This window comes from Protopterus annectens, chromosome 8.part0, assembly GCF_019279795.1.
Source record: "Protopterus annectens isolate FY-2018-M chromosome 8.part0, PAN1.0, whole genome shotgun sequence".
Lineage (NCBI taxonomy): Eukaryota > Metazoa > Chordata > Ceratodontiformes > Protopteridae > Protopterus > Protopterus annectens.
The window spans coordinates 1492079574-1492095587 of record NC_056741.1 but is presented as its reverse complement, the minus strand read 5'-3'; the positions used below and the strand labels follow the sequence as shown (position 1 = coordinate 1492095587).

At 42.6% G+C, this 16014-nt stretch overlaps 1 protein-coding gene across 1 annotated transcript in view; it reads left to right on the top strand.

Annotated features, from left to right (window-relative positions):
• The window catches only part of USP28 (ubiquitin specific peptidase 28), a 732083-nt gene that overhangs the window by 226670 nt on the left and 489399 nt on the right, over positions 1-16014 (top strand). The window contains exon 5 of the mRNA XM_044081073.1: positions 13737-13899. Within this exon, the coding sequence (XP_043937008.1) occupies positions 13737-13899 (163 nt within the window). The remainder of the gene's footprint in view (positions 1-13736; positions 13900-16014) is intronic.

The following is a 16014-nucleotide window of genomic DNA, read 5'->3' as shown; positions in this document are numbered from 1 at the left end:
CAGAGGCACAGAAACAGGTTATGTCCCTCATGGATATGGGGGCCATTCAGGCAGTATCAGAACAGGAAAAAGGACCAGGCCTATACTGGATTTATCGATTTTGAACACATATTTGAACATTCCAAAATTCAGAATGCTGACTTTGCAGCAGCTTCTGCCCATGCTGGGCAGGATTGCTTGGCTGGTGACTTTAGACCTAAAAGAGGCATACCTGCATGTCCCAATAAGGCAATTGTACAGAAGATACCTCAGATTCAAGGCTGGCTTAATGCATTACCAATTCTCTGCACTGTCCTTTGGCTTATCTACTGCGCCCTGGGTCTTTACAAAGTGCCTGGCACCAGTAATTGCATTTTGCAGACAAAGTAGTATACAAATATATCCTTACTTGGATGACTGTCTCATTCAAGCAGAGAACAGAGACACTCTTCTTCAACACCTGGCATTTGTGAGAAGGCTTCTAACATGCCTAGGGTACACAATAAACAAAAAGAAATCACAACTGGTACCCTCTCAAAAGATAAAATTCCTGGGTGCAAGCTTAGATGCAACTGCCCAGATGGCTTACCTCACGCCAGACAAGCAAAGGCAACTGACTACTTACTTCAAACTGATGGTAACAAAGACCCAGTCTTCTGCAAGACAAATTCTGCAGGCTCTGGGCTTCATGACATCCTGCATCCTACTAATTCCATATGCAAGACTGCATACGAAGAAGCCTCAGTAGTACCTAAAAGGTTTTATGGAGTCAACATTCACACAGTTTGGAAAACAATGATCCCTTTCATTCCCTGCCTGCAACAAGAGTTTCTATGGTGGGCAAAGGCATGTCCCCAAAACATGGGACTGCCCTTTACTCTACCCCTTGCCAGCCAAACCGTAACAGATGCATCAGATTATGCCTGGGGGGCCCACATGGCAGGAAGATGCGTTCAGGGCTTATGGGCACCAAAGCAAATGCTTCTGCATATCAACCAGAAAGAGATGCTAGCTGTTCAAAATGCCCTAACAGCCTTAAAGGACTTACTTCATCCAGGACAACTACTGATAAAGACTGACAACACCACAGTCATGTGGTACATAAACAAGCAAGGGGGCACGCACTCATACCCCCTTTGCAGATTAACCATGGCGCTGTGGAACACAACTTTGACCTACCAAATACATCTTCAAGCTCAATTCCTGCCAAGAAAACAAAACACTCTGGCAGATGATTTAAGCAGAAACCTTATGGATCCTCACAAGTGTAAACTAAATCCACAAGTCTTCAGCATGATAAGAGAAATGGGGGAGCCCAGACATAGACCTATTGGCTTCTCCTCAAAATTATCAATTGAAAAGATTCTGCACAAGGACTCATAACAGACAAGCATGGAAAGTGGACACCCTATTTGTTTACGCCTTTCCTCCTGCCTCTTCTAACCAAGGTCCTCCTAAAAGTCAGACAAGAGAAACCAAAGATGATATTAATTGCCCCGGACTGGCCCCGCCAGTACTGGTACCCAATCCTAAGGAACTTGTCTCAATACCCAGCTTGGACCTTGACTCAAAGACCACAACTACTGTCCCAGCAAAACAATCAGATCCTGCACAATCAACTACAGACTCTGAACCTGGCAGCATGGCTAATGTAGTCAAACAAACAACACCTCTCAGTAAAGCTGTGATGGATGTCATTCTGGAAGCCAGAAGGCCTAGTACTAGAAAATCTTATACTGACAAATGGAAGAGATTCTGTGCTTGGAATCGAGCACAAGGAACTGATGCAGCAGAACCAAATATTCCTCAGATATTACAATACTTAACTGAGATGCTTGACAAAGGCCTATCTTTCTCATCAATCAAAATCCACACCTCTGCCATTTCGGCTCATTACAATACAGAGCCACCAATCTTTTCTCATCCTTTACTAAAGCAGTATTTTAGAGGAGCCAAAAATTTAAGGCGGCCTAGAAGATCACCATTACCTGCATGGGACCTGAATTATGTGTTGGAAAAGCTCACCCTGCCTCCATTTGAACCAGCTGCTGCCACTGATCTAAAGTTCTTATCATGGAAAACAGCTCTGCTGCTAGCTATTACTGCAGCAAGAAGAATTTCAGAGCTACAGGCCCTCATGGCTGTAGAGACTTATCATATTTTACCCAGACAGGGTGTCTCTGAGGACAAATCCTACTTTTATGCCTAAGGTGGTGTCCAGTGTGGCCCTTAACCAAACAATTCATCTGCCAACTTTCTATCCAAATCCGCAGAACAAGGGGGAGAGAATTCTGCATTCCTTGGACGTACACGGACAGCTACGATTCTACTTGAGCAGGACTAAGGCTCTAAGAAAGACTGAGCAATTACTAGTGTCGTATGCTGCAGGATCAGAAGGAAAGGCTATTTCAAAACAGACAGTTTCAAAGTGGATAAGCCACTGCATCCGTTTCTGCTACTTACACCATGGTAAACCTGTGCCCAAGGGCATTAGGTCTCATTCCACCAGAGCTGCAGCTACTTCAGCAGCCTTTTTCAGAGGAGTACCAACCATACACATTCTAGAGGCTGCTACTTGGAGTTCTGTTCACGCCTTTACAAAGCATTGCCATTTGCCTCTCTACTCTGTCCAGGGCAGGCTTTGCCACTGCAGTGCTGCAGGGCCTTATAGCTGCACCTAATGCTGTTTAGCTCCAGCCTCCCAACCATAGCTTTGGGATTCTACCCAAATGTAATGACTGCAACAGTGAAACACGAATAACATAGTACAGTTGTGTACACTTACCATAAATGTCGATGTTCGAGTGTATTCACTGTTGCAGTCCAGGTTATCCTCCCTGTCATTCTGACATTTATCTTTCCTTCTCTATCCTTTGCAACCTATGTGGTGTATTTGCTTGTAGATGAAGGTTAAGTTTATATTGATGCATGTCTGTATAGATATATATGTAATTTTGCTACCTTTTTGGGGGCACCTGACATCGGGGGGAAGAAAAACTAAAGAAAATGGCGTTGGATGCATGTTTTATACACCTGATGACCTGACCTCGTGGAAAAGAAGACAGCAACTGACGCAGGACCTAAGACTTTGGAATTCAGGCCGACTGAGGGCAACCTGCCAGCAGATTACTCAAATGTAATGACTGCAACAGTGAATGCACTTGAACATCTACATTTATGGTAAGTGTACACAACTGTACTTTTTTCTACTTCTACTAAACCTTTTCTCATATATAAATTCGTCTTCCTAATTTCCGCGTAACTCCTTGGTAAAATTGGCTTATTTTATTTCAGTAAGAAAGGTATGCAAAACAAGCAAGTCAGAGTACCTACTGCCTTTTCTTATTGTTTTTGAAGACTTTCATATCTGTGAAATCAGGGCCAGCCCTTTTTATCATACTGTTGGCTGTCCACCCCTTTTCTGGTCTAGTCTGATCCTCCCCCTCCCCACAAGAACAATTGCAGCCTAATCCGGGCTAGCCCTTTTCATCATGCTATTGGCTATCCAACGCTTTTTCTTGTCTATTCTGTCCCCCTCCCCACAAGACCTATTACAGCCTAACCTAGCTTTCTTAAGCTACAGAAGCCAGTGTCCTGGTACTGCTGTAGCATTAAGTTTAGTACCTAACCGTGTCTTAGCCCCTCCCGTATTCGAAATCTTACCTCTCTTCCTTCTTGGGCTCCACGTTTAACTAACTTTATATCTTACAATTACCATAGTGTCTATGCTTTTCCCTACGCTTGCTAAGCAGCCTACAGCATTTTTTTTTTTTCTTTGTCCCTTAATTCCCTTAACCACTAAGCTATATTTTTTATATTTTGCCACTATGTGGCACTACTCAGCCACTTATAGTGTAAAGGTCACATATTTTTCTGTTCTCCCCCAAGCAGTCCCCCACTCTCATAGCATATTTACCCCACTGGCCTGCTTTGATTTGTGCATTGTTTTATTATCTTTTATTTTTATTTTATTTTACATTTGTTGACCGGGCTAGTCTAGCTGGAGATATTTCCATTTTCAGTAGAGGCCCGAGGAGAAAAGCTCCACAGAAGTAAAAATACATATGGAAAAATCAACATACATAAAAATAAAAGAATTAGTACATAGGTTAGTAATAACAAAAACAGCAAACCTCTTCAATTTAAATTACTACTACATGAATTAATTACTACCACACACAGAGAAATTCAAAATAACATTATACAAGATAAAAAATACTTGTCAGATAAAGATACCAAAGATAGGAGGTAACAAAAGTAGAGTAATAAGAATAAGGTAATATTAGGAAGGGATTTGATGAGAAAAGAGAGCAAGTTAAGATAGTTAACAGGTAAAGAAGCAGTGAGAGGACGAAGGGGGAGGAAAAAGAAAGCCAGGTGGAGAAGAGAGTGAAACAAGAAGTAAGAGAGAGAGTTAAGTTAAGTAGTACTAGTGGAAAGTTAATCAGGTTTACAACAGGAACAAAGCCAGTGATTTTGGAAGTGCAGTTTAATATTTTGTTTGAAAAGAGGCAAAGAAGAAATCATTGTTATGTTAGTAGGTAACAAATTCCATTTTCTACCTACAGAATTGGTGAATAGGGAGTCACCAGCAGTGTTATTAGATTTTATAGAACTAGTCAAGAGTTTACTAGAAGAGCGAAGAGAGTTTAGATTGTTATAGGGGATTATGAGTTGGGAGAGTATAGGAGTGTTATTAGGTTGGTACAGTATTTTATAGGCCAAATGAGTTGATGGATAGCAAGATAGTTTTGAATGTCCAGCCAGCCTAGTAGTTTCAGGTTAAGACAATGATGGGTTCTGTAGGGGTTACAGGTAGCAAAGCGGGCAATGTTATTGTAGCAGGTTGCCAATTTGTTAAGGTTGTTTTTCTTGAGGTTGGTAAAGATGGGTGAAGCATAAAGAAGAGTAGAAATAAGATGGGAGTGAGCAATCCTAGTTCTAGTAGATGGTGTAAGAAATGGTCTAATTCGATATAAGGATCCTATTTTTCTGTTGATTAGTTTTATAAAGTTGTTAATATGTTGGTCGAAAGAGAGATTATTGTCAATGGTAATACCTAACAGTTTAGTTGTAGAGTCAGGTGAGATGACAGTGGCACTGTTGGAGGAGATAGTGAAGTTTAAGGGGGAGGTCCTGGAAGTGGGGGTAAAGAGAAGAAGTTTAGATTTTTAGCATTTAGTAAGAGGAGTCGACTGGAGAACCATGTTTCTACGGTATTAAAGACTTTTTGGGTAAGAGAGATAAGTTCTGGGATGGAAGATGCTGAGCAGATTAGCGTAGAATCATCGGCATATTGAATGCAGGTTGCTTGAGGGATTATTGTTTGAAGATCATTAATGAAGAGGGAAAAGAGAAGTGGGCCAAGGATAGAGCCTTGTGGGACTCCGATAGAAACAGGCAAAAGAGAAGAAATGTGGTTATCCCAGAGAACTGCTTGTTTTCTGTTTGTGAGATGGGAATTAAACCATTTAATGGCTGGGGTATCAAAAGAGAGAGATTCAAGAGTCTTAATAAAGAGTGGTTGACCATATCGAATGCTTTAGAGAGGTCAATGTAGAGGGCAGAAGAGAGTAAGTTGTTACGGTTCTGATTAATAGTGTCTACAAAGGAAAGCAAGGCAGTAGTAGTACTATGATGTGGTCTAAAGCCATGTTGACAGTTTGCTATAATGCTGTGAAGAGAGAGAGATATTGTACAAGTTGATGGTGGATACATTTCTCCATAATTTTAGCCAAGGGTGAGAGGAGAGCAATAGGTCTATAGTTAGAATGGTCAGTGGAGTTTCCACCTTTATGAAGTGGGATAATATGAGAGGCCTTCCAGATATCTGGGATGATTTCTTCTTTGATAGTCCTATTTATGAGAATAGATATAGGATGTGCGATGACCTTGGCAGCCTTTTGAAGAAATAGTGAAGGGAGCTTGTCAGCAGAGGGGATGCAAGGTTTTAGTTTGAGAAGAAGTCTGTAAATGTAAGATGTAGAGATAGGTTGTAGAGAGAATTTAAAGGAGGAGTTAGTTAGGTTACTTGGTGGGCAGAAGTTGTTGGCATTTAGTTGTTTAGCTAGAGCTTGTATAGTTTCAGTGAAGAAAGAGTTAAAAGCATCTGCAGTTTGTTGAGGGGTATCAGGGTCAGCATTAATTGGGGAAGATGTTTTGGAGGTTCCTGGGGAGAGGAGTTTGACTGAAGACCAGAAAAGTTTAGAATTATTAAGATGATTTTGTTGTAGTTCGAAGTAGAATTTTGTTTTGTCAGATATTACTGCCTTTTTAGTTAAATTTCTAAGCTGACGGAAGTGTAGAAAATCAGGGTTATTTCTGTGAGATCTCCATGAGGCCCAGACTTTATTTCTAGTGAGAATAAGTTTTTTTGTTTCATGGGAGAGCCAAGGGGCTGTATTAGATTTCATTCTAATAATACGTTCAGGAGCATGTTTATCAAGAATGGATAAAAAAGTTGTGTTAAAATAGAGTACTGCATTTTCAAGAGGAAGTGTTTTTAAGGAGTTCCGGTTACATGCACTACGTTCAGTCTGAAACAGGTCTAGATTAAAATGTTTGGTGCGTAATTTTCTTATAATGTGGGGGATAACACAATCAGCCTTTTCCCTTGTTATGAAAGTTAGAGTGATCACTAACATCATCAGGCAAGGTTCCTGCTTTGTAATTATGTTTGACTCTGTTTATAAGTATCCAGTCTAGAATGCTTTCTCTATTACTATGTTTATTGAGCCTAGTAGTTGAAGTAATAGTTTGGGTAAAACTATGAAAGTTGATATGAGATGAAGGGTTTTCAGCATTAATGCTATTCCAGTCTATGTTAAGGTCGCCTAGTATAATGGTTTCTTGAGGATAAGTAGCAGATACCCAACTAAGATAATTTTCTAGGATAGGTATATTGTTACTGGGTGGCAGGTACATATAGATGATATAAAGGGATTTTTTGGAATTTAATTGAAGTTTAGCAATGATGGCTTCTATCTTGCTATCTTGAGTTGGAGAGGCTGGAAGGGTAGCGATATTCAGATGATTTTTGAAAAGAATTGCAACACCACCACCTTTGCGGTTGGGACGGTCGAGTCTTACTATATTGTAGCCTTGGGGAATAATCTCAGTGTCTTTAGTGAGAATATCAAATGAATGTGTATGAAGGAGGGCATGTAGGTATGGTACTTTGTTGTTTATGCTTTGGGTATTAAGATGGCCTATTAAGAAGGTGTTATTAAGTTTAGGTATAGACACTAGGGGAGAAGGGAAAGTAGGACCAGGGTTAGGGTGGATGTCACCATCTAGAAGGGTAGGATTAGTAGGTTTGTTTATGAGGTTAATTTTTAGAAGGGTTAGTATTTTAGTTTTGTTCTCAGAAAGCACGACATAGTTGAGGTGTGAGTCTGTGGAATTTAGGTAGTTGATAATTAGGGGTAGAAGAAATATATGGATATGGGATAAGTGGAATGAGAAATGTTGAAGTGTGTTTGTGTGGATGGAAGGGTTGGACATAAAGTGATTTCTCATAGAAGGACAGGAGGTAAATTGAGCATAGGGTGGAAAAAAGTAGGAGTGAGAATAAAAGCTGGGTAGTCAGGTAGGGAGCCATAGTAAGAGGAGTAAGAGTATAAGAGAATGATGTGAGAAAGTGTGAGTGGAGGAAGTAGAAAGGGATATACTACTGAAGAGTTAAAATGTAGAACTAGGATAAGCAAAGAGGGGTTAGGAGTAAACAGAAAGAGGAGTAAAATAAAGGGTAGTTATAATGGGAGGGGTAAGTGAAAGAAAATAAGAGAGGAGGATATGGAAATGAGTGGGAGTGTATAGTGGTGAAGGGGGTGTGAGTGGGGGTGGGAGGAATTTGGAGTGGGAAGAAGGATTGGAAGGCTAGGATAGGGGGTGTGTCCAGAGAGCTATAAGGTAAGGACCCCTGGGGGTGGGTGGGAATTGGGGGTAGGGAGGGAAGCGGAGTGAGCCCGCAGGGCGAACGGAGCGGGTAGAAACTGAAGGTGGGCTAGAAAGGAGACAATCAGAAATGCAGGTAAGTATGATAGGAGCGGAAAGTGTATAAAAGGAAGGGGTAAGAAAGAAATCAAAAAAAGCACCAGTGGGATGAATAAAGTTGAGGAGGATTAGGGCAGTAAATCATACAGTAGGAGAAAAGGAAGAAATAGGTGAAAGTGTAGCAGGTAAAGATTGGGCAGGTTACAGGAGTAAGAAAACTACAGTTAGCAGGGAGATAGACAGCAAGGTATATATAGAGGCTAAGGGAGATCGGAAGACCAAAAACTAACTTTGCAGACTAAAAAGGGGTAATCAGAGGCAGAAGGAGCAGCAGAGAAGTAACGGAGAGAGGAGAGTGCCACCTAGTGGATAGTGCAGGTAGTGGAAGGTAGAAAGGGGCAGCTGAAATAGGACAGCAAAGAGTTATAGGGAGTAAGAGTAAAGAATAAGAGCCGGAAAAGTTAAGGGTGTGAAGGGGTAGTGGATGTTAAGAAAAGGAGAGGTACTGGCTGCTAGGCACTCAGATGCAGGCAAACTAAAGGACTCTTTAGGTTGACCTAATAGGAGGCTATTAATCAACAAAACAGAGCCCAGGACCTACTTTCTGTTCCTTGAATGGAGAGAATATAGGAGACCAGCAAACTTTCAGTCACTGTAGGCAGGGCCAAGTTCGTCCGACACCAGTAGGAAGTAAGTCAGGACAGGAATCGGTAGAGATTGAGCTAGAATTTCTGTTCCTTGAATGGAGAGAATATAGGAGACCAGCAAACTTTCAGTCACGGTAGGCAGGGCCAAGTTCATCCGACACCAGTAGGAAGCAAGTCAGGACAGGAATCAGTAGAGATTGAGCTAGAACAAAGTTAGCAAGCCAGGGCAGGAGCTAACAGCAGCCAGGGACCTGGAAAGGTGGAAAGCAGTAAAAGTAAAATCTTTCTCAACCCAGCCTAGACTCACCTCTGCTGTTCCTGTACTTCCCCTAAGCTCCCACATTTCAGCTACAGCTGGCTGATTGGTTTCCGCCAGCCACCTTCTCTCCAGCTCTTCCCGCTCCGTTCACCCTATGGGCTCACTCCGCTTCTTACCCTGTCCCCAATTCCCACCCATCCCCACTACTCCTACATTTATTTCAACTCCAAACCTATCCCTCTCTCAACCAACCAGTCATCTCCACTCAGTAACCCCTCCTCTCTCTACCTCCACCTGCCAATCACAACCACTCCAACCCCGGCCATCAAAGTCCCTATAAACATCTATTTCTATTCCCAACTATACACATATATAATCTGCCCTACTCATTTTATACTGCTAACATACACACATACTCCTCTACCATGCCTTATCTTCTACCTCAAACCATTCTCAACCCATCTATCTGCATTCTATTTTTACTCCCTTTATACCACTTTACCTCCTACTCCTATAACCAACTTCACCTGTCCTACCCCCCCCACTCCCAACCTCTTTCCTCATCCCACTAAAACACACTTCCACAACATATCCGCCTCTTTAGTTCAACCCAACCCGCTCCACTACTTCAGGATACCCCCCCCCCCCAATTAAATACTACAAACCTAAACTAATACCTGTTAAAGACCAAATCAAAAATATTACTACCCTTCCTCAACTACCCCTGCTTAGCAGGGGACATGCACCCAAATCCTGGACCCAAATACTTCCTCTAGTCCCAATCTCCCTGTCACAAGCAATAAAACCAACCATAAATACCTCAAATTCTTCACCATCCGTGCCAAAAGTCTAAGAAATAAAGTAGACCACTTTCATGCCTGGCTAAACTACAACGTACCCGACATTGTAGCCATCTCAGAAACCTGACTAAAACCTCATATTTGTGACTCTGAAATCCTCCCTCCTGGATTCCAATCCCTCAGACACGATCGCTTAAATAGAAAAGGGGGTGGGGTAGCCTTAATCTACTCTAACCTGCTATCCATCACTCCCTACCCCAATCCTATCCCTCCTTTCAACAATGCAGAACTAGTAATAGGCCTACTAAAAATAAATAACCACAAAAGCATTTGTATCATTGCCCTCTACATTCCCCCTGGTAATAACACCACAACTCTTGAAGAAATTCTCCTCTGGACCTCTACTAATATTAAGCTAGAGACCTTCATACTTGGAGATGTTAATATAGATTGGAATAAAATCAACAACTCTAATCCCACCATATCCATCAGTCTATTTAACTATACCCAACTAACTCCATTACCAGACCCAACAAAACAACCCCCCCCCGCCCAGGTACCACACTAGACTGGATCCTAGTATCCCATCCTAATAAAGTGTTAAACCCTGGCATTATACCTGACCCTATAGGAGACCACTTGCCAGCTTTCATACAGCGAGCTACCCACTCTTCTTCTCACCTACACCAATACATTCACACACGTAACCTCACAAACTTTAACCCCACTACTTTCTCTTACTCCCTAAAACAAACTGGAACCCCCCTAAAAACTCCTCCACTAGACAATGCCGTAGAATTTTTCAACTCCGCATTCTTAAACGTCCTCAACTCCCCTAGCTCCACCAAGAACAAAAAGAGTAGAAACCAAGACCACCCCACGGCTAACCAAAGGATACCAAAAGACTTATGCTACAAAGAGATAAATCCTGGAAAAGCATACCATCAAAACAAAGCAGCCAGAAACATTTCTTAAATATAAACAACTCCGCAACCTCGCTAAAAAACAAATCCGAGAAAAAAAGTCCTACTACATCAACTCCATTCTAACCAGTCAAAAAACCCCCAAACGTTTCTGAAATTCCATTAATTCTCTTCTCAACCCAGGTACCAAAAACAACCCCTGCCCTGACACCAGCAAATCTGATCCTGAAATAGCCTCTCTATTCAACTCCTTCACCAACTCCGTAGCAGAACTGACCAAGATCTTCCCTAACAATAACCCTTCTCCTCAACCTATCCAGTCCTCCTCATCCCCTGCTCCCCAATCCTCCAATCTTTGAACTTAAACCCATCTCAACTTCCCACATAAAAAAATTACTCACTAAATTAAAACCATGCTCCAATGCCCCTGACAATATCCCTTCTTCCTAAAAATAGACACAGTTGGTATCGCTCTCCCCATTAGCATCTTGATCAATAGATGCATGCAGGAATCTTGTGTGCCCAAATTATGGTGTGCTGCCTTTATTCTACCTCTCCATAAAGAAGGCAAAAACAATAGCATCTCTAACTACTGCCCCATAGCTAGCCTCTCCCCAATCTCAAAACTTCTGGAAAAACGCATCCACCTTCAGCTTATGCCATTCCTAGCCAATCACTCCACTCCAACCCAACACGGCTTCCGACCTGGCCATAGTACTATCACTGCCCTTCTCGCCTTAGACACAATAAATCTTGCCCGTGACTCTGGAAAAATAGTATGAACAGTTCTACTAGATCTGTCCAAGGCATTCAATACCATCTCCCACTCCCATCTCTTTAGCCATCGTTCTAACCTTAATCTCTCCCAGAATACCTTTATCCTGGTTCTCAAGCTGCCTCTCTGACAGCTCTCAAGCTGTGAAATGGGGGAAAGGCACCTCAACCTTCCTTCCTACCCCCACTGGGGTATCCCAGGGATCCATACTCTGTCCAATGCTATTCAACATCTTTATTAATGATTTCCAGAAATCCATACCCAACACCAAAACTGTACAATATGCAGACGATTCAACTTTAGTCTGCTGCGCCTTTAATCTCTCAGAGCTTCAAACAGTGACCCAAACTGCTTTCTCCACCACTGAAAACTGGATGCTCCAAAACCCACCTCTCGCTAAATGCCAACAGATTCAAAATACTATTATTCTTTCCCTCAAAAGCTTCCCCTCTTGATAAAAACTCGTTCCAAATTATTAGCCAAAACAACTCTACTATAGAGGTTGTTCCCTTTGCTAAACTATTTGGGGTTACTATTGATGAACGCCTAAAATTCGACACTCACATCCAGCAAAACATTAAGAAAACCCATATGAAACGTGTTATGCTATAAAGAAACATCCACTTTCTATCTCCTTCCACCAGACACTCTCTCGCCACTACCCATCTGCTCCCCTCACTAATGTATGGCGCTCCTCTACTAACGCTTATCTGCCTCTCTCTCCTCCAAATTGGAAGTCTGTTATAATAAGATTTCGAAATTTGCAACCGAAGCCAAATTCTCCTCCCATCATTGTATAGTTGTTAAATTGGCTTGAACTCTCCCTCTCCAACCATCTAAACTATCTCCAAATTACTACAGCACACAGACTTTTTCTACCTAAGTGCCCAGCACTAACCAACATCCTTCAACCTTACACCCCTCAGAGAACTCTTTAAGATCTAATCACCAAAACCTAATCACTGTCCGCAAACCCAATCGTCCTGCTGATCAGCTTCTTCTATCCTTTTCCTTGGCTAAAAAATGGAATTCACTTCCTTCCTCTCTAAGGACTTGTGAAAACTTTGAAACATTTAAAACTCCGCTACATTCCTACCTTTCCTCTAACATGAAATGCAACTGCACTCTTTCCCTCCTAGCTTAATGATCAATCCACCCTTTAGATTCCTAACTCTGAGTACAAGCTAACCTAACATAAATGTACATATTGTAAATAACATAATTGTACGTATTATAAATAACCCATCCCACCTTTTTTTTCTCTCTTTTCCTTCTAAGTCTTTATTCTCCCTCTTAATTAAGTTACCACTGCCATCCTAAATATTTGGACACTATGCAACCAAAGAATTTATTCCTGTTCTCTAGCATGAAATGAAATTGTAATTGTGTCTTCTTTACTATGATTGTATATATAGCTAAACTATGTAATGTGGACCTTTTCCCCCCGGGCCTCCACTGAAAATGGGCTCCCTGAGCCCACTGAACCTCCCCGGTCGTCAAACTGGAAATAAATAAAAGCTTGCCCTCTTGGTGCTCTCTTACTGCCCAAATTACTATATTGCAAGCACTCTCATATTTTAAGGGGGAAAAAAATTATAGGAGCACCTGAATAAGGAATACAAGTTCTGTAGCTTTAATAACACTGGTTAACTCTCTGAATATCAACAATTTATTGTCTATAAATTGCGGCTTAAACTTTTGTAGTAACACTGGATGTTGGTAAATTTGAATTATTTAACAGCATCTCCTTCATCCTATACTGGTTATGTATTTTTGTCTGTTAGAAAATTATTCACATTATACCTAGTTTTTTATTGCATGTATTTATGTTCAACAAAGTTTGTTGTATGTGAATTGTGTTGCTGTTTGTCCCAAGATGTGACTGAAAATGGTCCTTCAGCAGCCTATTAACAGTTTAAAAAACAAGTAAATAAAAATGAATAACATATCCCTCTATTACTGAATACAAAGTAAGTGTGGCCCATGAAACTAGCCAGAAACGTGGAAAACTGTTCATATTTTCATCACTAAGAGACATACTTGGCAAACAAGTATCCCCACACAAACTTTAGGCATTATCATTGATGAAATTTAGTCTGACAAGTGTATCCTCCACATTGTATCTCAAACCACTACATTGCTTGCAATTCTGTGTAAATCAAAACCTTACCTATGGACTGGATACTTTACAGTGGGAAGATTGGATGTGAGAGAGGGAAGTCTGCATTTTTTTCTAGTACAGTGCAGAGACTTTCATAGACAGCATGCTTTTCTCTTGTATCTGTATCCTGCAAAGACAAGGTGCATGTAGCATGTAGTTTAATTTCATGTATTAACGTGCTGAGCCTTGTTTTTTAGGGCACTGGAGGCTAGTGCTGCTGAAAACAAACTGCAGTCAAAGAGAAAGCGTTGTGAGATGTGGGGTGAGAATGCCAATCCTAATGACTGGAGAAGAACAGACAACTGGCCTGTTGGATTGAAAAATGTAGGAAACACCTGTTGGTTTAATGCTGTAATACAGGTAGGTAAAAGATGCAGGAATTGGCATGTATGATTTAACCGTGTGTGTATATCCATATCGTGTGTGTGTGTTTTCGCGAAAAACGATTCGCCGAAGCATGTTACAGTGGGAATAAGGAACTATATCCATCTGATGTAAATCTTTATTCATTCCTTACTGATGGGACTTAAGTTCCGTCCTCAGAACCGACATGGCCGTTACCAAGCTCGCGCCAGCCAAAAACTGTCAGCTAAGACCTACCCATAAGGCCCTGTCATAGTCTCTTCAGATCTCGTTTGCCATGTTCCTCGTCGGACGTGCCAAGCCTTCTCTCTCAAAGCTAAGTGTAGAGATGTTAAGTTGTCAATCTCGCCTTCATTCTTGCTTGATGGGTTCGGAGCCGATCCTCGGCTCCGACTCGGCACTTGCTAAGCTCGAGAGTCACTTTTACCAGCTCAAGGCAGCCCCATATCCCATGATGCAAGGCGGTAAGTACCCAGATCTCGTTTGTCGCTTCGCTGATGAGGTACTCCTTTTACCAGCTCCTGGTAAGTGATTTATACATTACTGTTTTTGCCCCTTTTTCTTCTTAAACTTTAATATTAATAGTTTTAGTCCAGTTTTAGTCCCATTCTGACTAGATTTTTCCTGTCGCCTTAAAACTTTTAGTCAGATCTTTTCCCATCCCACCCCCCCCCCCCTTGTTAGGGTGTGTGTGTGTTGACAGATTAGCCTTTCCCTTTGGGATAATATATATAATTTCTTGGACAGGTGTTGTGTGTGTGTATTTTTTACACAATGTCTAAAGAAAGGGTCTCAGGCTTTAGAAGTGTGACTCGTGCTGTCAGAAGATGTCTCTGACAGACGGTCACACTTCTTGCCTTTACTGCCTGGGGCCTCTTCACCTGCAGGACTCCTGTGCTATATGTCATTCTTTTAGCCAGAGAGTCCTGCAGGAGAGAAGAAATAAATTGATTTTGAGGGGCCTTAAGCCCGAGGGCTCTCCGGCTAAGTCGGCTCCATCTAAGACTTCTAAGTCTTCCAAGGCCCAGGCTTCTGTGTCCAAGCCTGCGGCCTCGGCTCCGACTCTTTCAGAGTCGAGATCGGCTCCGGCTGGAGCCGATTCTGGTTTGCACAAACCTTCGGTGCCGATTCTGGTTCGGCCACTCGGTGTCGGCTCCGATAGGTTCCGATCACCATGTGGCTCAGGCTTCGGTGTCGGCTCCGATCGGCTCAGACACCCTTACGTTTATGTCTGTATCTGCTCCGGCCGGAGCCGATGCATCGAAACTTTCTGTCGGAGCCGAGAAGTCGTCGGCTCCGACAGCTTCTATGGTTTCGGCTCCGATGGTTCCTTCGAGGAAGAGGTCTAGGTCCCTTCCTTGGAGCCGATACTCGGCTCCGGCTTCTCCTCTCCTCGAACGGAGCCATCGGAGCTGATCTTCCAGGTCATCCAGGCTTTCTGACCATGATTTAGAGAGAGTGGTCAGTAGATTACTAAAATCACAGGCACTGGCCCAAATGCTACATAGTCCGTCTCAACAGACGACTATTAGTCCACACCCCATTGCAGTTCCTCCTTCGACTCTACCCCAGAGTTTGGAGTTGGAGTCTTCGAATAGTTTCTGCTACGGCTGAGGGACAGATACCCCTTCTGCTCCTTCAGCCTCTACTCTTATCTCCTCTTGAGACCTTCCTTAGAGGGATTCGGTGGTCGGGCTTCCTGGTCTCCTCCAAGGGGTGAGTGGCATCGGACCCTTGTCCGACCCCACTCTTCCCCTTGGAGCCTCGGCCTTGGTGAGCTCGGCTCAGACATCTGCCTCGGAGCCTTCCTTTTCGGTGGGTCCTGGAGTTCCTGGCTGTTCGGAACGGGTTCTCTTGGACCTCCCTGGGAGGGGAGCCTTCGAGGTGATGGAGTGTGCTGGCCACTGGACTCAGCCAGCAGTCTGTTCCCTTAGCTCCTCCCTCTATGGTGCCTGTAGACATCTCTGCCACTTCTCTTGCTCCTGGACCCAGAGATCCTCCACCTCAGGTTTCCCCACTGGGAAGAACCCCCTCTTCCTCCGAGGATTCTCCTGATTTGTCAAAAGAGATCCTCCGCGGAAGAGGACCTGTAAGAGGAAACACGTAGACTCC